Source organism: Rhinolophus sinicus, chromosome 1, assembly GCF_057876585.1.
Source record: "Rhinolophus sinicus isolate RSI-liver-muscle chromosome 1, RSI-T2T, whole genome shotgun sequence".
NCBI lineage: Eukaryota > Metazoa > Chordata > Mammalia > Chiroptera > Rhinolophidae > Rhinolophus > Rhinolophus sinicus.
The window spans coordinates 100,670,768-100,693,441 of NC_142501.1; the positions used below are offsets into that span (position 1 = coordinate 100,670,768).

General features: G+C 48.7%; 1 protein-coding gene across 6 annotated transcripts in view; it reads right to left on the minus strand.

Moving 5' to 3' along the window:
* Nucleotides 1-22,674, minus strand: part of DIP2C (DIP2 acetate--CoA ligase C (putative)) — a 343,900-nt gene that overhangs the window by 51,054 nt on the left and 270,172 nt on the right. For all 6 annotated transcript variants that reach the window (XM_088802036.1, XM_088802038.1, XM_088802041.1 and 3 more), the window contains 11 exons: nucleotides 20,503-20,642; nucleotides 19,331-19,467; nucleotides 17,997-18,205; nucleotides 17,003-17,117; nucleotides 16,403-16,604; nucleotides 12,558-12,667; nucleotides 11,480-11,560; nucleotides 4,469-4,592; nucleotides 3,844-3,965; nucleotides 2,449-2,560; nucleotides 2,255-2,364 (listed from right to left, as the gene is read on the minus strand). In XM_088802036.1, coding sequence (XP_088658162.1) covers nucleotides 2,255-2,364; nucleotides 2,449-2,560; nucleotides 3,844-3,965; nucleotides 4,469-4,592; nucleotides 11,480-11,560; nucleotides 12,558-12,667; nucleotides 16,403-16,604; nucleotides 17,003-17,117; nucleotides 17,997-18,205; nucleotides 19,331-19,467; nucleotides 20,503-20,642 — 1,462 coding nt within the window. The remainder of the gene's footprint in view (nucleotides 1-2,254; nucleotides 2,365-2,448; nucleotides 2,561-3,843; nucleotides 3,966-4,468; nucleotides 4,593-11,479; nucleotides 11,561-12,557; nucleotides 12,668-16,402; nucleotides 16,605-17,002; nucleotides 17,118-17,996; nucleotides 18,206-19,330; nucleotides 19,468-20,502; nucleotides 20,643-22,674) is intronic.

Below are 22,674 nucleotides of genomic sequence, written 5' to 3' on the forward strand. Positions count from 1 at the left end.
AGCAAAGTACCAGGAAAGTCAACATGCAAAAATCAGTTGCATTTGTATACACTAAATAAAATTCTGAAAAGTAAATTAAAACAGTTCCATTTACAATGTCATAAAAAAGAATAAAATATAAAGGAATTAACTTAACCAAGGAGGTGAAAGGTTTATACAATGAAAACTATAAAACATTCTTGAAAGAAAGTAGACATAAACGAAAACATATCCCATATACACAGATGTCAATACTACATAAAACAGTCCAGATTCGATGCAATTTCTTTCAAAATCTCAATGATACGAAATAGAAAGACCCATCAAAAAAATTCATATGGAAACTTGAGTAACCAAACCAATCTTGAAAAAAACCCAAAGCTCAAGGACTCCCACTTCCTGCTTTCAAAACTTACTACAAACCTACAGGAATCCAAACAGTGTGGTGCTGCTATAAAGACAGACATAGAGGTCAACTGAATAACATAAGCAGAAAAAAACCCTCACATACACAGTCAAATGATTTTTGACAAGGAAGCCAATTAATGGGGAGGCATAGTCTCTTCAACAAATGGTGCTGGGATGACTGGACATCCACGTGCAAAAGAATAAAGCTGGACCCCCTACCTAATACCATATACAAAATTACCACAAAATGGAATGAAAGCCTAAAACAACAAAACTCTGAGAAGAAAACATGGGACAAAATCTTGAGGATATTGGAGTTGGCAATGTTTTCTTGGATACGACACCAAAGGCACAGGCAACAACAACAAAAAATACAAAATTGGACTTTATGAAAATTTAAAAAATTGTGCATCAAAAGACACTATCCACATAGTAAGTAAAAAGGCAACCCAAAGAATGGGAGAAAATATCTGCAAATCACATATGTGATAAGGGATTAATATTCAGAATATGTAGAGAACTCCCAAAACTCAACAAGAAATAAACAACCCAATTCAAATATGTGCAACAGACTTGAACAGACATTTCTCCAAAGAAGACATACAAATAGCCAATAAGCACATGGAAAGAGGCTCAGCGTCACTAATCAGTAGGAAATGCAAACCACAACTGCAGTGAGATACCACTTCCCACCCGTTAGGTGGGAAAAATAACAGAAAATATTTTCTGTGACAATAACAGAAAACAGTAAGTGTTGGTGAGGATGCTGAGCAACTGGAACCCTTGTGTGCTATTGGTGGGAATGTAAAATGGTGCAGCTGTTGTGGAAAACGGTATGGTGGTTCCTCACAAAGTTAAAATAGAACTACCACGTGACTCAGCAACCCCACTTCCAGGCACACACCCCAAAGGACAGACAGCAGCAGCGTCTCGAAGAGAGATCTGAACACTCATGTTCACAGCAGCACTAGTCACAGTAGCTAATACGTGGGAGTGACCCAAGCGTCCACCAACAGATGCCTGGATAACAACACGTGTGTACAGGCCATGGAACGTTACCCAGCCTGAGAAAGGAAGAGAATCCTGCCACATGCGACAGTAAGGAGGGACCCTGAGGACATTGTGCTGAGTGAAATGAGCCAGTCACGAGAGGACAGACACTTGTGATCCCACTTCTATGAGGTACTCAGAGTATAAAAATCTCAGACAGAAAGTAGAAGGGTGGGTGCCGGGGACGGGGGAGGGGAGAACGCGAATATAATAGATGCAGGTTTCAGTTTAACAAGATGAAATGAGTTACATGGGAAGTGATAGGGCTGACGGCTGCACTTTTGAATGTATTTAATGCCAGTGAAATGCAGACTTAAATTGGTTAAGATGGTAAGTTTACATTCTGTGTATTTTGCCACAATAAAAAAACTGGAGAAGAACATGGACATAGCAAGGGAAGTGAGCTGAACTGCATAAAGTCAGCAGTAAGACTCCAGAGGCAGACAGCGGGGAAGGGCTTCCAGAGGATGCAGAGAATTTAACAGCTCCGTGTCTGGGATGGCCCTAATTCTGGGGTCAAACAGCCTATTCACTGATAGGAAAAGGGGTCATTGCAGCTGCTATGAGCAGCAAACTGGAAGTCATAACGAAACCCCAGTTAAAAAAGCAAGAAGCTACCGGGCAGATTTCTGATAGTGCATTGGGACTCGGGAAGCAGCCAGAGAGAAACAGGCCGCTTCCTGGTGGGGCTAGAAGGCTGTGCTTACATGAAGACTTGGACCATTTACAGGGAATCAGGCAGCCTTGTTAAGCGCAGTGGGCACACCTATGCACACCCGCCCAGTCCCGGCAGGCCCCCAGAGGCCCCGTGGCTCACCTTCACTCCCGCTAGCATCCCCGTTGTGGACACGCTGAAGTCCAGGTAGGCCAGCGTGTCGGGGTTGGACGGCTTGTAGATCTGGGCCGGCCGCTTCTTTGGCAAATCATCTGGAGAGCAAAGCGGAGTGATAAGCCCATCCGCTCACAGGAAAAGCATGGGACAACATGCGCTCGGGCCGCTGGCAGGCTGACCTGTGTCCAGAATGGGGGGCCACGCCCTGACGTCCACAGCCGCAGCTGCCTCCCTGGACCTTAACAACTTGCAGATGAGTTGTGTTGTCATCAAGCAGGCAGAACGGCTCACCTGAGGGGCAGAGGGCAAAAGAGGGAGACGGTGAGCTGTAGACAGCTGTGCACGCGCATGTGCTTCCTGCTCACGTGTGCTGCCCATTAACACATGGCAACCTGCGGCGCCCAGAGTGGCTGGACCAGCAGGAGCATGGCTGCCTGGTGAGGAGCCAGAGTGGCCAACGGGGGCTCAGGCAGCTGGGAGTATGACCTGGAGGCCCAGCGAGTCAGGATATTGACACTGTATGCAGATCTCAAGGGTCCTGCGGTCCCTGGAAACTCCTAGAGCCGAGAAGCGTCCACAGTGCTGTGGTCACACTCAGAAAGGGGCTTCTGAATGCAGTCTGGCACCGTTAGCTGTCTTACTGTAAGTCCACGTGTGTCCACAGAAACAGGCAGAACGATGGTGAAAGTTCTCCCACATAGCTACTAGAAACACTCCCCTGTGGTGTTCCCACACTAACCTGTCCCTTGTCTCCTCCTCCAAGGAGACATTTCCTGATTCCCTTAAACTTCCCCAGCATAAAACAAATGAAAACAAATCTGCTTTCAAAACAGGACAGGACACCACCAAACGTCGAGGAAAAGACTTTACAGACTTGTCATGCGGGGTGTCATGTGGGGTCTCTGGTCCTGCTCCCCACATAAGAACGTAGGATATGGTGAAGCCAAAAAGGAACACTCACGGAGCCATAGACGGGGGAGTCATACCACTATAGTCTCACTGGTGGCTGGGTTGGAGACACAGGAAGCAGGAGCCACATTATCCGCAACCTGCTGTCCACTTCACTCTGCCAACCAACCCCACTTGCTAGCCCCAATCCGCCCTGTGAACTGCAATCCGTGCTTGCCAGCCACCATCTTCTTGCTAGCCCCCATTTTCTGTTAGCGTAGCCACAGCAGTTATATTAGTGGCCAATGGCTCACTGGTTACAGCTGACGGCCAACTAGCCACAGCTGATGGCCATCCAATCATAGTTGATGGCCATTTACTACCTGAGCCAGCACCTTTCCACGTGAGGCCGAGAGCCTGGAAACTACACTCCTGGCTCTGTCCCCACTACATTGTGTGGCCTTTTCACTTGGTTGGCCTGGGTGACCTCAGGGATGGCCCCTGGGGAGCTGCACTGTGGAAGGGACGTCCAGGTCAGAGGCTGCCCTGTAGTCCTACGTGCACCCAAAGGGGGGCACTTGCTTCCCAAGCTGTGGTGAGGTCCTGGGCAGAGGTTGTGCATCACCCCGCTGTCCCCCCACCGTCCCTAAAGCCCAGCTCTGACCTACGGGGACGGGCGCGGTTACCTCCACGATCATCTTCACAGTGGGCAGCGTGGTGGCAATGTTCTGGGGGTGTGGGGGGCGCACGGTGATGGGCACACAGCCCGCATACAGGCAGCCGTAAAATGCTGTGATCAGGTCTATTCCTGCGAGAGAAGAGAGGGTCTCATGGAATGGATGGCGCCCCAGCAGAACGCTCACTGGGAGACGTCAGCGGGGCACGTGACAGCGAAGAGCTCGCACACCCTTCCCATCCTGAGGGTTTGGCTAAGCTCTGGCCGCAACTTCCACCTGGCCCGGTCTGCAGCCCTGAGGTGCCAAAGCAGCCCTGAAGTTCAATTTCCATCATCCCTCTAAGGAATTACTCAAGGGTGATTATCAACCTATCAATTAAGAACTTAACTACTATTAATTAAATGGATGACCTCACGTAGCTAATAAAGCAACTTTAGACACATAAGTCTTTGTGAAATATCACTTCATTCATGCCCCTGAAAGTCACACAGCTTTGGCACAGTCCCTCCCAGTGGTAGTAACTAGACGCATGTGAGTACAGTGTGACGTCTCAGGGATAACACAGCAACTCAGGTCACCAAGCACCAATATGTGCAGTGAGGTGGCTCGAGCAGTGGCTGGCCCTGCCTTTTACCTGGAGGGTAGACGAGAGCAACGTGGTCCCCATCTTGCAGGCGCCCCCTCTCCATCAGCATGACAGCTATCTTCTCCGCTCGTTTGTGCAGCTGGACACATGTCAGTGAGTTCGCTATTGTCCCCTGAGTGTCACAAGACAAAGGGGAAGGGAGGTTTCTTTCACGTAACAACTTTAGTGAGATGTACTATACAGTTCACTTATGAAAATGTACAATCACGTGGATATCAGTATATGACACTTGTGCAACCACCGGCCACTTATAGGGACTTTTCATAAAGACTCCAAACCATCAGCAGTCACTTCCCTCCCTCCCCTCTAGCCAGGAAGTACAGCACCAAAGAGGCATCCAGCTATCCTCACACTAATAAGACATATTTACAAATAATCACTTGCCCTAAACTAGCTAAACTTACCACTTACCAAAAAAAAAACAAAAAAACACAAACAAACAAAAAAGAAAGCAACCTAGTAATTTTGGTACTTAAGTATAATTGCCATGGGCAGTGAAATTAGCAGTCAGCCTGCAGGACTGTGGAAAATAACACCATTTAAAAAGTGTCTATTGAGAAAGACCACTTAGAAACATTTAGCCTTCCTAGGCTGAATCACGAAGAATTGCAAAATCTAAATAGACCGATCACCAGTAATGAAATTGAATCAGTCATCCGAAACCTTCCCAAAAGCAAAAGTCCGGGACCTGATGGCTTCACTAGTGAATTCTACCAAAACTTCAAAGAGGATCTAATACCTGTTCTACTCAAACTCTTCCAAAAAATTGAGGAAGAGACAATACTCCCTAACTCATTTTATGAGGCCTACATTACCCTGATACTAAAACCTGGTAAGGATAACACACAACAAGAAAATTACAGACCAGTATCTCTGATGAATACAGATGAAAAAATCCTAAATGAAATTCTAGCAAATCGAATATCAACAATGCATTAAAAAGATTATTCATCACGACCAAGTGGGGTTCATCCCCAGGGCACAAGGATGGTTCAACATCCGCAAATCCATCAATGTGATACATCACATAAACAAAATAAAGGACAAAAATCATATGATTATATCAATAGATGCAGAAAAAGCATTTGACAAGATACAATGTCCATTTATGATTAAAACACTTAATAAAATAGGTAGAGAAGGAAAATACCTTAACACAATAAAGGCCATGTATGACAAACCCTCAGCTAATCTCATAACTAACAGTGAAAAACTGAAGCCCTTTGCTGTACATTCAGGAACACGACAGGGCTGTCCCTTATCACCTCTGCTTTTCAACATAGTGTTGGAAGTCCTAGTCAGAGCAATCAGGCAAGAGAAAGAAATAAAAGGCATCCAAATCGGGAATGAAGAAGTTAAATTGTCACTCTTTGCAGATGACATGATGCTATATATAGAAAACCCTAAAGACTCCACCAAAAACCTATTAGAAACAATAAACAAATACAGTAAAGTTGCCAGATACAAAATCAACATACAAAAGTCCATTGCATTCCTGTATACTAACAATGAAATCTCAGAAAAAGAAATACAAAAAACAATTCCTTCTGCAATTGCAACAAAAAGAATAAAATACCTAGGAATAAACTTAACCAAGGATGTGAAAGACCTATATGCTGAAAACTATAAGACTTTTTTGAAAGAAATTGAAGAAGACACAAGGAATTGGAAAGACATTCCATGCTCATGGATTGGAAGAATCAACATAGTTAAAATGGCCATATTACCCAAAGCAATATACAGATTTAATGTAATCCCCATCAAAATCCCAATGGCATTTTTTAAAAAGAAATAGAACAAAAAATCATCAGATTTGTATGGAACCACAAAAGGCCCGGAATAGCCAAAGCAATCCTAAGAAAAAAGAACAATACTGGAGGTATCACACTTCCTGACTTTGGCTTGTACTACAGGGCTACAATAATCAAAACAGCATGGTATTGGCAGAAAAACAGAAACACAGAAAAATGGAATAGAACTGAGAACCCAGAAATAAGACCACATAAATATGGACAGATAATTTTTTACAAAGAAGCAAAAAACATAATGGAGGAAAGACAGCCTCTTCAATAAATGGTGCTGGGAGAATTGGAAAGCCATGCACAAAAGAATGAAACTAGACTGCTATCTGTCACCATGTACCAAAATTAACTCAAAATGGATCAAAGACCTGAAATAGATAAGACCTGAAAAAATAAACTGCATAGAAGAAAATATAGGTACTAAACTTATGGACCTTGGGTTCAAAGAGCATTTTATGAATTTGATTCCCAAGGCAAGGAAAGTAAAAGCTAAAATAAATGAATGGGACTATATTAAACTAAAAAGCTTCTGCACAACAAAAGAAACCATCGACAAAATAAAGAGGCAACCAACTGAATGGGAGAAGATTTTTGCAAACAATGCCTCTGATAAGAGGCTAATATCCAAAATATACAAGGAACTTATACAACTCAACAACAACAAAACACCCCAATTAAAAAATGGGCAGAGGACCTGAAGAGATATTCCTCCAAAGAGGACATACAAATGACCAACAGACATATGAAAAAATGCTCAACATCACTAATCATCAGAGAAATGCAAATCAAAACCACAATGAGATATCACCTCACCCCAGTCAGAACGGCTATCATCAACAAGACAAATAGTAACAAGTGTTGGAGAGGCTGTAGAGAAAAAGGAACCCTCATACACTGTTGGTGGGAATGCAGACTGGTGCAGCCATTATGGAAGGCAGTGTGGAGGTTCCTCAAAGAATTACAAATAGAATTGCCATATGACCCAGCAATCCCTCTCCTGGGTATCTACCCAAAAAATCTGAAAACATTTATCCCTAAAGACATACGTGCTCCAATGTTCATTACAGTTTTATTTACGGTGGCCAAGACATGGAAACAACCAAAATGTCCTTCAATAGATGAATGGATAAAGAAGTTGTGGTATATATACACAATAGAATACTATTCTGCCATTAGAAAAGATTAAATAGTGCCATTTACGACAACATGGTCGGATCTTGAGATTATCATGTTAAGTGAAATAAGTCAGACAGAAAAAGCAGAGAACCATATGATTTCACTGATATGTGGTATATAAACCGAAAACAACCAAAGAACAAGACAAACAATTGAAGAAATAAAAACTCATAGACACGAACAATAATTTACTAGTTACCAGAGGGTTAGGGTGGGGGTGTAAATGAGGATAAAGGGGATCAAATATATGGTGATGGAAAGAGAACTGACTCTGGGTGGTGACCACACAATGTGAGATATAATGTATTATAGAACTGTACACCTGGAATCTATGTAACTTTACTAACAATTGTCACCCCAATAAACTTTAATTTAAAAAAAAGACCACATCAACGTCAAGGATGTCACCAAACAAACACCTCCCCCTCAAAAACAGTAGAAAAAGAAACTAAAGAAAAAAACAAACTGTCAGAAATTCATTTCATGTAGATTTTTAAACATGTCTGAACAAATGGAAAACACATTTGCATTGACAAATGCCTTAAAAACAGTTGTTAGGGAAGATTAGTAGCAAAACAGACACTAAGAAGTAAAACCTATGGGATTTACAGTTTAAACTGTAAAGAAAAGTGTGGCTACATTGCAGATATGAACAGACAACCAACCCGAAAACGCTTTTCCTGAGGACGCACTTCACCACTGAAGTACATTTGCACGAACTCTCAGGCATGAGGAGACCACTCTCTGCAGCTATCGAAAACTGCTTCTTCGTGAGCAAATCTATTTAAAGTGATAACAGAGAATTAAGAACCAGGAAACTGCCCAGCAGTGTCCACGTCAGGAGAACCCTTCAGCTGAGAAGTGACCCTGACCCTAAACACTTGTGTTTAGGCCACAGCTCCCCAGGAGTGTGAGTGGGTAACAGGGGGGGACCCGAACGCCACATGTGCAGGAAGAAGTCCAAAGGGGTGGGGTTGGCTGCCGACCATGGGAGGAGACGTGGTGTGGATAAGAGAGACCAGAATCTTCGGGCCATTAAAGGACAATGGTGATCTGGTGACGTGGTGTTGTGGGGAAAGACACGTCTGTACAGGGTGGCGCGGGTGGACCTTTCCTAACCACCGGGACACAAATAGCAGCACCTGAGCTTTGCAGAGACAAACATTCACAGAACAAGTGACACGTTTCATTTCCCAGTGTTGTTCAGAAAAGCATGAAATGTCACAGGTGAGGGGTCCATGAGGTAGTAGCCATTGGTTACCTGGCACCATCAACATTCATGGGAAAGATCGTGTTTCCAAACAGAAACCCACCACCCAAGAAGAAAGTTCTAGCACAAGCGATCTCACCAGAGAACTCAGGGCTGACTTTCCCTAAAAGAGATCTTGGTCATGACAGATGACAGCCCATGCTGAGAAACCACCATCCGGTCCCTGCCACGGACAACACATATCAATGTTGTCCTGATACTCACGAAGTCTGGGTTTTACATTTCATTCAATAATGACAACTAAAGAAATATTGAGGAATGAAGAAAAAGCCAAAGAGGATTTATATTTTAAAATTCTAAAGAAGTTGCTACAAATTATAAAAAGGTTCAAAGAGTTGGCGATGTTTCTGGTAAAAAAAATAACAGATGCTGTTTTGTATGTAAACACGTCTCCAGAATGTAAGCTTCTTGTGTTTGCAGTGGAAGGTGTCCTGCTACCTACCACAAATGTCACACACGACCCATCCTGTGGACGGGAGAGTGGCACAGCCAACAGGAGCCTCGCTCAGTCAGGGATGAATGCTGGTTACCTCATGTGAGCTGTGATCGGGGGCCGAGCTCACAGTGCACAGAACGCGCCATCCAGGGGGCGAGGCTGGTGGTTGTTGGGCCACTTGATGGAATAAACAGTGTTGTGGGTACGAGGCCTGACAATTAAGCTTGCAAACTCATCCTAGAAAAAGTGCTACATGCCTCATTGCTGAATATCACTATGGTACCTTTGAAGTACTCCCCTTGGGAAGCTATGCACTGATGCCAGCACCTAGTCCACCCTTCAAAGCGATTTTAGAACTCTTTTTCTGGAATGGCCATCAGAGCTGTCATTGTATTACCCTCGATGTCCTGAATGTCATCAAAATGTCTTCCTTTCAGTATTTCCTTTATGTTCTCATAAAGAAAGAAGTCATTGGGGGCCAGGTCAGGTGAGTAGGGAGGGTGTTCCAATACAGTTATTTGTTTACTGGCTAAAAACTCCCTCACAGACAATGCCATGTGAGCTGGTGCACTGTCGTGATGCAAGAGCCATGAATTGTTGGAGAAAAGTTCAGGTCGTTTTCATCTAACTTTCACGCAGCCTTTTCAGCACTTCCAAATAGTAAACTTGGTTAACTGTTTGTCCAGTTGGTACAAATTCATAATGAATAATCCCTCTGATATCAAAAAAGGTTAGCAACGTTGTTGCAACAAGTTCACGAACTTAATTGTCAGACCTCCTATAGTAAGGCAAACTATTAGAATTTCACTAGCTTTTCACCTTATTTTAATGTTGCTTTTAGAAAACAGAAAATTATGTGTGTCTTGCATTATATTTATATCAGACAGTGATGACCTGGAAGATTGATTTCAGTGGAAGCTGAACTTGTAACAACCACAGAAATGATGCCCCTGACCTTCAGTCCAGGTTGAGTGCTTGTCATGAGAGTCCATGTGGGGTCGGAGAGGGTGGGGACAGACTCCGGACTCAGCCCTGATGCCACCCTGCCGAGCAGGGCTCAGCATGTCGCTGCCCCCACATCAGGTCCACAGGAAAAGGCGGGCTGCGTGTAAGGGCCCCTTCTGTATACCCCACTCTCCATGCTCGGGGCTTTGGTCTCCCATCTCTTATTTCTGATGGAGTCCCTTTCAGGGTCCCAGTTGATGAGGCAAAACAGGAGTTAACAAAAGTGAGCCTAAAGCGGGACTGCCCAGGCCTGCATCCTTTCCCCAGGGACCGCCAGGGCTCATCCCCCAGAAATAAATCAAAATATCCAAACACTCCTAAAAAGAGGAGCTAACACCCGACTGGTTCTAACTGGTTCCTCGCACATGCGCAAACTGCTGAAACCTCCCTGTTCCTTGAAGTCTAGCCTCATTATAATACAAATAAAATAAAATGAACATTAAGGCCTGGCCACCCTCTGCCTTTTGGGTTTTTCTGTATACATTATGGGTAAGAGCATGTTCAGAAAGAGACTAGTTATATAACCAACATATGTCAATCAAATGACCTCAGAGGGACGTCACATCTCCCGCTGTAAGAAAATTTATCTACCCATTGGTAATAAGAAAAAGTTAGCCTACAGTACAGAGTAGCTGTCTCCCTGAGACACTTCCAGTTTCCTACCTCTTAACCGTAATAAAAACTTCTCCTTGTCTTTTCACTTTTCTGTGCCTTGTGAATTAATTCCTTCACACTTTGCGAATGACCAGGGGTATCAAAAGACAATATACCAGTCACCTCCAGTGAACGCGTTTTCCCAAACATCCAGTGTCTGGCTATAGCAAGTGACTGACCCTGGGTCAGGAAACACACATCACACGGGTTAAAGGAAATTAAAGGAAATTGTAAAGTAAAGTAAATCAATACTTTAATTTATTTGATGTATTTTAATTATACTTGTAAAATAGAAATGATTTTCATTCTTAGAATGAAAATCTATAATTAAAACCTAATTTCCTACTTATAAATAGTAGTTTAGTAATAAAAGTAAAGACACCGATAGCCCATAGATCTTTAACTGTTCTGTGTTGTAGAGACCATTTTGCGGGGGAAGAACTGCAGAAACAACTGCTAAAATACATACGTACACACACATATAGGCAGATGCACTGGCCCTTGCATTTAGAAGAAAGCCTTCCTAAGGGAAAGCCTCAGTCAAAACAACAGGGAGTCCCTAAGATTTGCTCAGTAGGGAGAGGTAGGCGCAGTGGATAGTGTGGTGGCAGGGAGGGCACAGGAGGGGTGAGGGGCAGGGCGGGCACAGAGCTCACCCGGCAGTTGAGCAGCGTGTAGAGCACGTGGTCGGGGGTGGTCTGCGCCCTCCACTGCAGGACCTCAGACAGGAACAGGAACTGGAACAAAGCACAGGGTTAGGATCGGACCCCGGGGTGGGGGGCTCATCCCCACATCGTCTATGTGCAGAGGAAGGGGGACCCCTGACCAGAGCAGCAGACAGAACAAGCTCAGTGTCCTCCGGTGATGACTGCACTGGAGTTCACGTGGCCACTGCAGTCTGACTCCGTTATCATTGTTCTCATCCCACTCCCGCAAGCAGCTGACCCAGAAAACCACCTTCCGGGACTTCCAGGAGGTCTCATGTGACTTTTGGGGCCGCCGCAGCAGAATGGGCCTTATCCGGTTGTGACACAGGCTCCTGTCAATGTGTTGGGAGTGGGCAGGCGGATGCCATTCAGCGGCACCGCAGACAGCAGGGACCACGTGCACCAGCCTGACTCAGGATGCAGTGAAAAGCTCAGTCTCCCTCATGTCAGCGTCCTGGAAACCCTACGTGTGCCTGTCATCTGTTTTAGCATGGAAATGAGCTGGGAGGTGGGGACACGGTGACCACAGCTTTCAGTGAGCACATCACTGTGTGTTACCAAATTCTCAGTATTTCAAATGGTTTTTGTCGCATTTCTTGGCAGCCATACAGAACAGGCCCACCTTTTGCTGAACGGTTATAATAGGACTGGTCCCCACTCGTGACAATTGTGATGTGCCTTTGGTGGCATGGGGTCAGGAACTTCTCCTACGCCCCTGAGGCTACTTTAAGCAGGCCTGGCTCCCAAACCTGGTTTGACCTGAAGTCCCTTGCACTTGTACACAGGACGGAAGCCTTGTAACAAGGCTGCCGTGAGGCACTGTGGTGCCTACCTGTCAGGGCCACGGGGAACTGGAAGCACGTGCTCAGGGGACCAGGACTGGAAGGGCTTCCCAGTCCCCAAGCCTGCCAGCCGTGCGACTGTCACCCACCCATCTCTGTGCTACTGCCACGTGTTCTGCAACACTGCATCCCCAACATACACTTTCCTTATAAAGGTATGTGGGTGTCTCCTGGGTAGCACTCACCTTCCGGGCCTGGTCATTGTCTTCTATCTGCCCCAGGTCTCTGCCACTGGCCTGCGCGATCCTCTTCCCAGAGACTAGGTTCCCGACCATCACAGAGGCGGGGCCGATCTCTGGAAAGCAACGATAGCACACACATGAGGAAAGCAGTGAAATTCCCCAGAACACGACGTCCCACCTTGGCCAAGTGCTTACTCTGGGAAAACCCTTTCAAAGACCTGACTTTGAAAGAATCTTCTCAGAACAGGGTTTCTGAAAGGTCACTGTGATGACAATGGCAATACAAACAAGCCTTTGTCAGGGTACATGAAGGAATGTGTGCACCAAGCCACCAGTGCCCCTGAGCCTGCTGGCCTGACTGTGCAATCGGGGCTGCTGAGGTCTTGTCACATTATGACTATAGAAACACTGCAGAGGACAAGCATGAGCCTCATGCAGGACTTGTTTCAGTGGAAATACTGGAAGGCTCCTGGACGGGGCGTCTGGCTGCCTGGTGGCACCGCACACCACTGACCAGCCGTGAACAAACACCACACTGCTGCTCCTCTGACTGAAAGGCCTAGCTTCTCCTCCAGTCCCACCGAAACACGGCTGCACGAAGTTCCCGACTTGATCACCACGCTCCTTCCACAGTTTATGCCACATTTCAAAGAAAAAAGCAGATACAATCTTTGTGGCAGCTTTCCTTTTCTTTTTTAATGAAAGGAAGTTTCTTAAAGAACTGTGGTTACACTTTCAGAATTTCTGACAGTAGCAAACCCTCGATCCCCTCAGGTTTCTAAAGTACAACCATCTGCAGTTTATTTCCGTCAAACAAACGGAGGCATACATGTAATAGCAAGAGCTTAGGGGCTCCAGGGGTTCCAGGGGGACATGCCAGTGGAGCGTGTGACAGTGTGTGAGTGGGACAGTGTCATGTGAGTGTGAGCGGGCTCATGTTTGAGTATGAACATGCAAGCATGTGTATGAGCATGCAAGTATGTTTGTGAGCATGTGTAGCAGTGTGAGTGTGAGCGTGTGTGGGTGTGCGAGTCTATAGGAGGAGAGGAAGGCTGAGAGATGCCGCCCAAAAGAGCTGCAGCTTAAAGTAACAAAGATGACGTCGGTGCTGAGTCCTTGGTGCGACCAAATGCAAGTCGAGGCCGTTCGTACGAAGCATTTTTGTTTGTTTTTAGTTTTTCTTTATTAAGGAAGGCGCAGCTCACAGTGGCCCATGCAGGGATCAAACCAGCAACCTTGGTGTTATTAGCACCGTGCTCCAACCAACTGAGCTACCAGCCGCACCCCTTATTAAGCTTTTGATGGAGGTAAGTTACAGGCTTAGAAATCGGGGTATACTTGCGGGTTTAGGGTGTGACAACACTGAACAAGGCACACAGTTGCCATGACAACCGCCCCAGGAGTCACAGGGGAGTGATGGGGAGTGCAGGGTGAGTGCCTGGGTCCCTCGGGCCACTGTCCCTGTGGGCACATCACCACAGACACGTGGCCTCGTGCCTCCAGGTGGACCAGACTCAGGAGGATGGCCTGTAGCAGAGCAACTTTCTGGGCTCCTGCCTGCGGGTGTCTTTGGTTTCAGATGTTTGTCAGAGCCTTGATAGCAGTTTTCATGTGTCACAGGACATACCTTCTGCACTCAGCTAAACTGCGTTTGAATTTTCATGTGTGGGAGTTTGGGATGAGTCAATTTCTTTTCTCAGCTCTTAATAAAGAAGCATGAAAAAGACAATTAGGCATCATGGTGGGTGCAGAAATGCCGGGCGCTGCTGTGTGGCTGGAGTGAGAAAACTGCTGTCAGACGGACAGATGAATGCCCTCAGACCATGGCTGCGCTGGCCAGTTGCTTCCTGTCTCCAGTTCTGTGACAAAGTGCCCCACGCTCTTCCTGGAAACTGGCTGAAACCAGTCTGAAGGCATCTCCATAACTTATTTTTAAGAATTCAAACTAGGGTAGGACAAGCACTGTTCCAGGGTCAGGTTCTCAAGGTGCCCTATTTTGTGCTTCTGTCCCGGTCACTGAGTTTATTTCTGCAGGAGTTCTCTGGATGCAAAGCTTTGGTCTTACACATGTCTCTCTCCCTACATGGGCTTAAAAATTTGTATTATATTTTCCGAAAGTTGCCAGGAGACAGGCAGCTTTCCTGCTACTGTAATTTACAAACTTCCTTAGATTTGTAAGTGTGCGGCTGAGACAGACCCGAGTGTGCTGAAGAGCATGATGCTCCCTCTCCTCACACGGTCCCCTCCTGGATTTACAAATTTGCAGTGTTGTTGAGCCCCTGCCCTACCACACTTGATCGGTTTGTGCAGGGACATGGACAGCTGTATGTGACAGAGGCATCCTGCTCCGAGGGCCCCAGCTCTCCAGGCCATTGCTCAGGTCCACTCTAGCATCTTCGATACAATGTATTCAGCTGCTTCCCTAATTTTTATAACACTGCCAGCTGATGGGTTAAAGGTTGGGGAACAGTGTGTTTTTCCAGGACCTGTCAGCTCCAAGTCAAGTCGTTGTTTTCAATCTAGTTGTGGAGGGTGCAGCTCACTGGCCCATGTGGGAATCAAACTGGCGACGTGGGTGTTACGAGCACTGCACCTAACCACTTAACCCTGGCTGCCCCGGGTTAAAGGTCTTTTAACAACAGAAATTTATCCCATTAAAAAGGCTATTAGGTTGTCTACAAATTTGCTACATTTTAGGGGCTCTATTTCAAGCATGTAGCAATACCCTTACACAGAAGTGGCCTCACTGAATTTTGCTTTCTGCCCACGAGTACCTGTTCCAGGTCATAATTTTTATTCTACGGGGGCCTTAGAAGTCATCCAGTCCATTCTCCTCATTGTACTTATGGAAACCGAGGTCTCTGGGAAACGTCACCTGCCTAAGGGACATCGCAGATCAGCTGAGCTAGGGAAGCTGACGGGCACCTCACAGCTGCCATTTAGTATTTGTTAAAAAAAATATTTTCTGAAGACACAAAATCAAATAAGACACAGAATCTCAAGAACAGGTGGGACCAAATAGCATTAAGAAAATTCTTTCCTTACAGTTATCAGTCACCATAAGCTCTATTTACCATGTTGTAGGGTAAAGCGGTCCTACACCTCCCTGGTGACCCTTGCCGGGCCCGCCCTGGGCTGAAGGCCGTCCCCACAGCCAAACACCTGGGCCTTGCCCCTGGGCCATGCTTCTCGTCTGGGTTCCTCAACAGCTGGCAGGTTAGCTGAGCCAGGAGCTCTGGACCATACATATTTGCAAATGACCCCTCCACAGACATTTGTCGTGAATCCCACTGCCACATACTGATGACCTTCTCTGCACCTGGGCCACCTGGGCAGACAGTGACAGGGACATTCCCGTTATCTCCTGCTGTCATGACAACCCCAGGGAGCCTACACCATTAGCAATTCCACACCTGAGACTGCCGTGCCCAGACAGCGCGTCCCCCAGGGCATCCACGCCCTGAGATGAGACAAAGCGACGAATGTCACCCTATGCACTGCTCACTGTTTCTGAGGCCCCCACTTGAAGTCAGGGTGCCCACATCAGCACAAGCCTACATTTCACAACAGCAGTCATATAAACCAGGGATTGAGAGAAAGAATAAATGTAGGAGGAGAAAGAAGTGGGGGAGGAATATCCGTTACGGAAACCTGGGTGGAAATGAAAGAACAGACCTAATGCAAACCCCGCGACACGTAAGCTGCATTTTGACGGCCACACAGATGTCTACACAGGAACTGCTGTGGCAAGGCGGCCACTCCCCCAGGAGGGGACACCTGGAGAAGACAACTCCACTGGCTCCAGGCCCACCTGAGGCTGCGCAAACATGCCTGGCTCTTGGACATACCTGGCTGCTTTTGTCGAGGTTTAGGCAGGTTTGTGACACAGGTGTGGGGGCACATCAGGACATTGCAGGGGTGAAGCGAGCCCTCCAGGAAAAGCTGCTTCGTTTCTGACAGATGGATGCCACCAAGCGGGGTCTTGGGGAGGGTGTTGGCCGGCACCAAGGCCAAGCAATACACCCCAACCTGGTGAATGCTGTCGATAGCCTAGAAGCCATGAAAAGGGGTGGTGTCAGAATGGGGTCGAGAAGAGACCTGGACACACAGGACACACAAGGCCACCCACAGCATGGGACATGGGGGCTGCCGCTACGCTCGCCATGCCAAGGGTCAGAGAGACTGGGGACACACACCTGGACGGGAGGTCGGGGAAGAAATGCCCTTGGAATCGTAACAAACCTAACTCGCGACCCCCACGTGGACGGCAGGACAGTCTGCAAACCCCTGACGCGACCTCGGTCTAACCGCACATCTGAGTTTCAGAGTTGGTACATTTCTGGTCAAATGCAGTGACGACGAGGGACAGATGCCCTGGCGACAAGGCTCGGCCACATGCTAACAGACGCTGCGGGAGCTGCCACAGGCCCAGGTGGGGGAAGGGCTACCTGGAGCACACGGCTCATCCACTGGAAGCTGTCCTCCTCTGTGGAGTCTGGTCGCTGCTCAGCCACAATCACGATCCTCTCGTCATGCAGGACGGTGACCGAGAACACGGCTATTCTGTGGGACAGAGGGACGGCAATGTGGGCACATGCCAGGGGCGCTCGGGGACGAGCAGTCTGCAACAAGGAACTTTAGGGCCCTGCTCACAGGGTGGAGGGCCCAGTGCCGGTGACCACTTCAGAATGGCCGTCTCCTGCCAGACACTTGCTAAGGAAGGCACCGCTGCAAGACTGGGGGACAGTGCCCCACCCCACCTCTGAGCACCAACAGGAGGTCCTACGGCCATCAGAGCTGCTGAGGTTCAGACAACACTCGATTCATATCCTGGGTTTGCATGTGTGAAGCAACGTTCTCCAAATCAGTGGACCCCTTCTGCTGGGGAAGCAGGCTTTTCTGCTAGTCAGCCTGTCACCCAGCACAGGGCCGCCGTGACTCAGTGCCCAGCACCCCTTTGCACAGAAGGGCTGCGTTAAGAAGGATTCTAAAGCAGTTCATGACTTTCTTAAAGTGAGCCCCATGGCAGGGACTACATGACCTGGAGCGCCAGACAAGCCAGGGATGCAGTCAGGCAGGGAGGCCTGGGAGCCAGCTTCCTGCGCAGCTTTGTCGCTCAGCTCATATCTTTGGGTCTTTTGTCAGGACCTGCACCAAGGTGAGTATTTGGCTCTTTGGATAGTTATTTATTGAAAATAAGTTTTTCAAATGGATATTTTAACCTAATTTAGAGGGGAAGTTAATGAAAATGTTTATGGTGCTCGGGAAATTTCTACAAAATTGGACATTCAAAAAACTAGGTAGAACCTCAAAGGTCACTGTGCCCTGGTGCGTCCTTCACAGACGAGGAAGCCGAGTCGGGCCAGTGGAAGGAATTCATGTTTCTCCTATAAAAACCGTGGTGCGCGGGGAGCGGGGCACTGTCCCCAAGGGCACACTCACCTCCCCCGATAGACGAACTTCATGGGCTCTACCGCCAGGGCGGTGGCTACGATGTCGTCCGCGTTGTGTCGCCGCCCGCTCACCACCATGAGCCCGTCCATCTTGCCCACCACGAAGACGAGCCCCCCGGGGCCGACGAAGCCCAGAAGGCCTGTCCTCACGAAGGGGTACTCGCTGACTGGGGCGCCCGAGCTCGTCACGGGGAACACCTGCGGAAGCAGCAGCTGCGAGTGCCCAGCTCTCTCCGCCCTCTGTCCAGCTGCCTCCTCCCCGAACCCCCTGCAGAGGCCGGTCCAGGTGGCCACTGGCTGCGCCACAGACCTGATGGCCTGCTGTCCCAGATCTTCTCCACTCAGTGGCCTGGAGCCTCGTGAGGTGGGGCCCGGAGGCCATCACAACAGCCCAGGAAACACTGGTTCTTCCATCTCTGAGGCCACAGCACAAAAGTGACCAGTGCAGAACCAGGTGCACTTTGAACATCTTTTAGCCGTGACACGGTCACTGTTCACTAAAATAACACTTCCTCACTGGGACCACACTGAAAAGAAGGTAAGGGCGCAAACCATGGGCATGCAGGCTGCAGCCGCTTCCATCATATCTGGCAGGTGGGTCGCATAGAAAAGGAGGTAGAGCTTCATTTACACGCCCAGGAAACTGAGTCACGCGCAACAGCCACAGCTCCAGACCTTAAGACACATGACCCCAAACCACTTCAAGAGAAAGTGGACATTCAAAAAACCAGGGTCAGCATCACTCAGCCAATGACAGACTCTGAGAATGCTGAGCTCCGGACTACATCCCTCAACCTGTCACTCATGAGTCCAGTGTATGTGTGCATGTGTGTGCTCATGCCACACGTGTATACATGTGAGGTGTCATGTGTGCACACGCACCACACAAGTGCACAGAGCACACACACCTGCTCATGCCGTGGAGAGTCATTTACGTGTACATCTGTCCATGCCGGCCAAGTGTGTCCTGGGCTGAGAGGCCGCAGGGGACGCCCCCCTTGCCCCCCCAAGCAAGGCTGTGCCACGTGTGCACTTCCTCTTCCCACCCCGCCTTCTGGCGCTCGGACCAGATAGGCGAAGGTGGAGCACCAATAAGCTGGAAAGGCCCGTTGCTTAGCAACTGTGCATGCCCTTTCTAGACACTGGTTACGAGGTGAAAACCATGCCGATAGCACAAATTTACTGAAAACTATAAAAAAAAAAAAAAAAAAAAAACGGCAGGAGAAAGTGCAACCACTGGAACAGCTATGAAAACGTTTTACTGAGAAATTACCCCCTCCTCTTTCACACCAACCCCTGATGATGATGCTCAGCCTGACCTACCTCGAAGGTGTTCTTGGTCATGCCCGACAGACCGTAGTAGGATGTCCCCGTGGCCACGGCACACACGCACAGCTCCCCGATCTCGTCCGTTCTGCACAGCTGTGGGACCCCGTCCGGTTTCACAGAGCATGTGATGGCTGAGCGTGGGGGCACAAATTATATGGAGGAAACGCACACGAACAGAAACGACATGGGAGAAAACCAGTGTGACAGGGAGACAGCGAGCCGGGCAGCCATTGTCCCTCAAGGGAGCCACAACTTTCCATGTTGTAGCAAATGTCAGGTGTCATGGCTGTGATATCAGTGGATAATTCCATCTGCTTTAATTTTAATGTGCAAATTCCATTTAAGAGGAGTAGCACTTTCTGCTCCTTAGACACGAGGATGACACTCAGAGTAAACCTAAAAGTCATCAGCCACAGCCATGCCATCAGCAAAATGTGGGGAGGGGGCCCCACAGGAAGGGCAAACGGGGGGAGGGTGACCCTGGGGGATGGGGACCCAGGGGGAGGGAGCCCCCACAGGAAGGGCACTCAGGGAGGGAGACCCCCATGGGAAGTGGTCCCTGTGGGAAGGGGACCTAGGGGAGGGCACCCCACAGGAAGGGGACCCAGGGAGATGGGGACCTATGGGGAGGGGGACCCTGGGAAAAGGGAACGCAGGGGGAGGGGGCCCCCACGGGCAGGGCACCCAGGGGGAGGGAGACACCATGGTAAGTGGTCCCTGTGGGAAGGGGACCCAGGGGGAGGGGAGTCCCCACGGGAAGGGGACCCAGAGGTAGGGGGTCCCCATGGGCATGGCACACAATGAGAGGGAGACCCCATGGGAAGTGGTCCCTGTGGGAAGGGGACACAGGGGAGAGGGCCCCACAGGAAGGAGATCCAGGGGGAAGGGACCCCATGCAAGGGGTCCCTGTGGGAAGGGATCCCATGAGAAGGGGACCCAGGTGAGGGGACCCCGCCCCCAGTGCCTCCCCCTCAGCCTCTGGAACACTGGGCTTTCTGTTATCAGGAGGAGCAGCATTACTGCAAACCCGCGAAGCTTAGCGGGCTGGGGAGGCTGGAGCTAAGCAGCATGCCCAGAGCTCCCACCCGAGGCTGTGGTGCCCTTAGGGGAGCACTGATAAGTGGGCCAGCACTGGTCGGGGCCCGGGGCCCCCGGCCCCCACTCACCTCCAGGCATCACGAGGCCGACGTCCTGAACAGTCAGCACCGACAGCTTTTCCTCCGAGTCCACACGGATGACCCCGTAGGTGAGCCCGTGCATGGACAGGATGCCGCGGCCCGGGGGCTGGTTGCTGTCATCCGTAGGCCTGTAAGAGCAGCGATGAACCATGAACACATGGCAGCGATGAGCCATGGTGACGGAGGCAGCGCCTCTTGGCCCCGCAAGGCTCCTGCGAGCTCACAGTCGTGTGCCTACGCCAGGGGCCCCGCCTTCTCAGTCCTAGCCTACCTCTGGGCTTCCGGTGTCTGTAAAAGCACCTTTGATGAGAGAAGACACTGCAGCATTCCTGGCACCCATCCCCACATGAGCCCACAGATGGCTGTCACCACGCCCTCTCTCTGCGAGGCTACATTTTCGTTTTGAAAATGGTGAGAAAGGGAGAGGAATGATCCCAAGAACACAGACGATGGCACGGACTGGAAATGGCAGAAATTCAGTTTGTCCAGCTTCACGTCCAGAGGGACACTGACTGTGAAGTGAGGTGGACACTACGCCGTCCGGACTCCAGGTCCTTAGGGACACTGCCCAACAAAACACATGCGATCACTTGCTTTATGGTCATGGGCTGCGGGGTTTGGATGCAGCACTGTCACTGTAGCCACAGTCAGGCCTGTCCTCCCAACCCCCACCTGGGTTCTTCCCACAGACATCCATCTGAGTCCCCCTCACTCCTCCAGGAAGGCTCAAAGGGGCACTTGCTCGTCACCCCATAAAAACAGCGCTGCCCCTCTGTCTCCACAGCTGGTGTCACCTGACTGCCTCCATCAGAGTCTGAACCTCCTAAGGGCAGCCAGGTTCCTCAAATCAACTTGTTCCCTCCCGTGCAGCAGTGCCAAGCGATACATGTCTGTCGACTGAATCAGTGAACAAAGAAAACGTTTCCAGGGTCACGGATTCATCCCTGTGAACTGAGTGACAACACAGTTTAGGGCAGCAGCACCTCCATGCCTGTAATGTTCCATATACAAAATATCAGGAAGGTCTATAACAAACCTAAAAGCGTAATTGGAGAAACGTGAAAGCTAAAATTTGTAAAGTGAGCTCTCGTTTCAATCAAGCAACTGGTGTGTTTTAAAAAGAAATATATGTTATATATCAATTATAACTCGAAAAATAAATAAAAAAGAAGCAAAAGAGTCTGGAAATAGAATTATTTGTAGGAATCTAAAAGGGCAGAGCCAACTGGATAGAAAAGTCTGCCCAAATAGTATGACGCACGTGAAACCACCGGAGATGACGAGCTCAAACACTGGAACCAAAAGACCACAACATCAGAGACTGGAAATGCCAGTGAGGAGCCCTGATGCCGGACCCTCACCTGCGGCTGTCCCCAGCAAAGATCCAGGTGACAGTCAGAATTTGGAAGCCTTAGTATCTGTCGTGGGTTGAACTGTGTCCCCAAAAAGGCATGTCCATCCAAGTCCTACCCCCAAGCTTTGAATGGGAACTTACTGGGAAACAAGTGCTTTATAGGTATAATTAGATAAGATGGGGTCACATTGGAGTAGGGTGATGAGCCCCTAATCCAATGACCAGTGTCCTTAAACGGAGAGAAAAAAGAAACAGACGGGGGTGAGATAGGCTGTGTGATGACAAGCAGAGAGTAGGGTGACGTGCCTATTCGCTGAGGCACAGGAAGAGCTGCTGGAACCAGCGGACGATGGAGAGGCCTGGAACCAGGTCCCCGGAGCCCCTGCATTCCAGAGTTCCAGACATGGGACTGGGAGGGGACAGGTTTCTGCTATTTAAAGGCACCCAGTTTGAGGCACTTTGTCATGAGAGCCGCAGGAAACACATGCTGTGTTAAAAAGCCACATGAAAGCAAAATACAGCCTGAGCCAAGGCACAGCCCAACATGTGGTGAGCGGCAAGCCAGACGGACAGGTTCTGTTAAGATGCAACAGCGTGCAGCCTGCCGCCTCAGTCACGTGGCCCGCTTCCCACGTTGATAAAGAACAAGCAGCAAGACTCCTACGGGTGATAAGCAAACACCCTAAATTAAAACTGCACTTGTTATAGGACATTTTCAGTGACGTGAATAAAGTGATGGTTACAGAAGACTTGAGTCTTCTCAGTTACAACGCCCACCAGTGACATTAACCATGTGACATTAACCA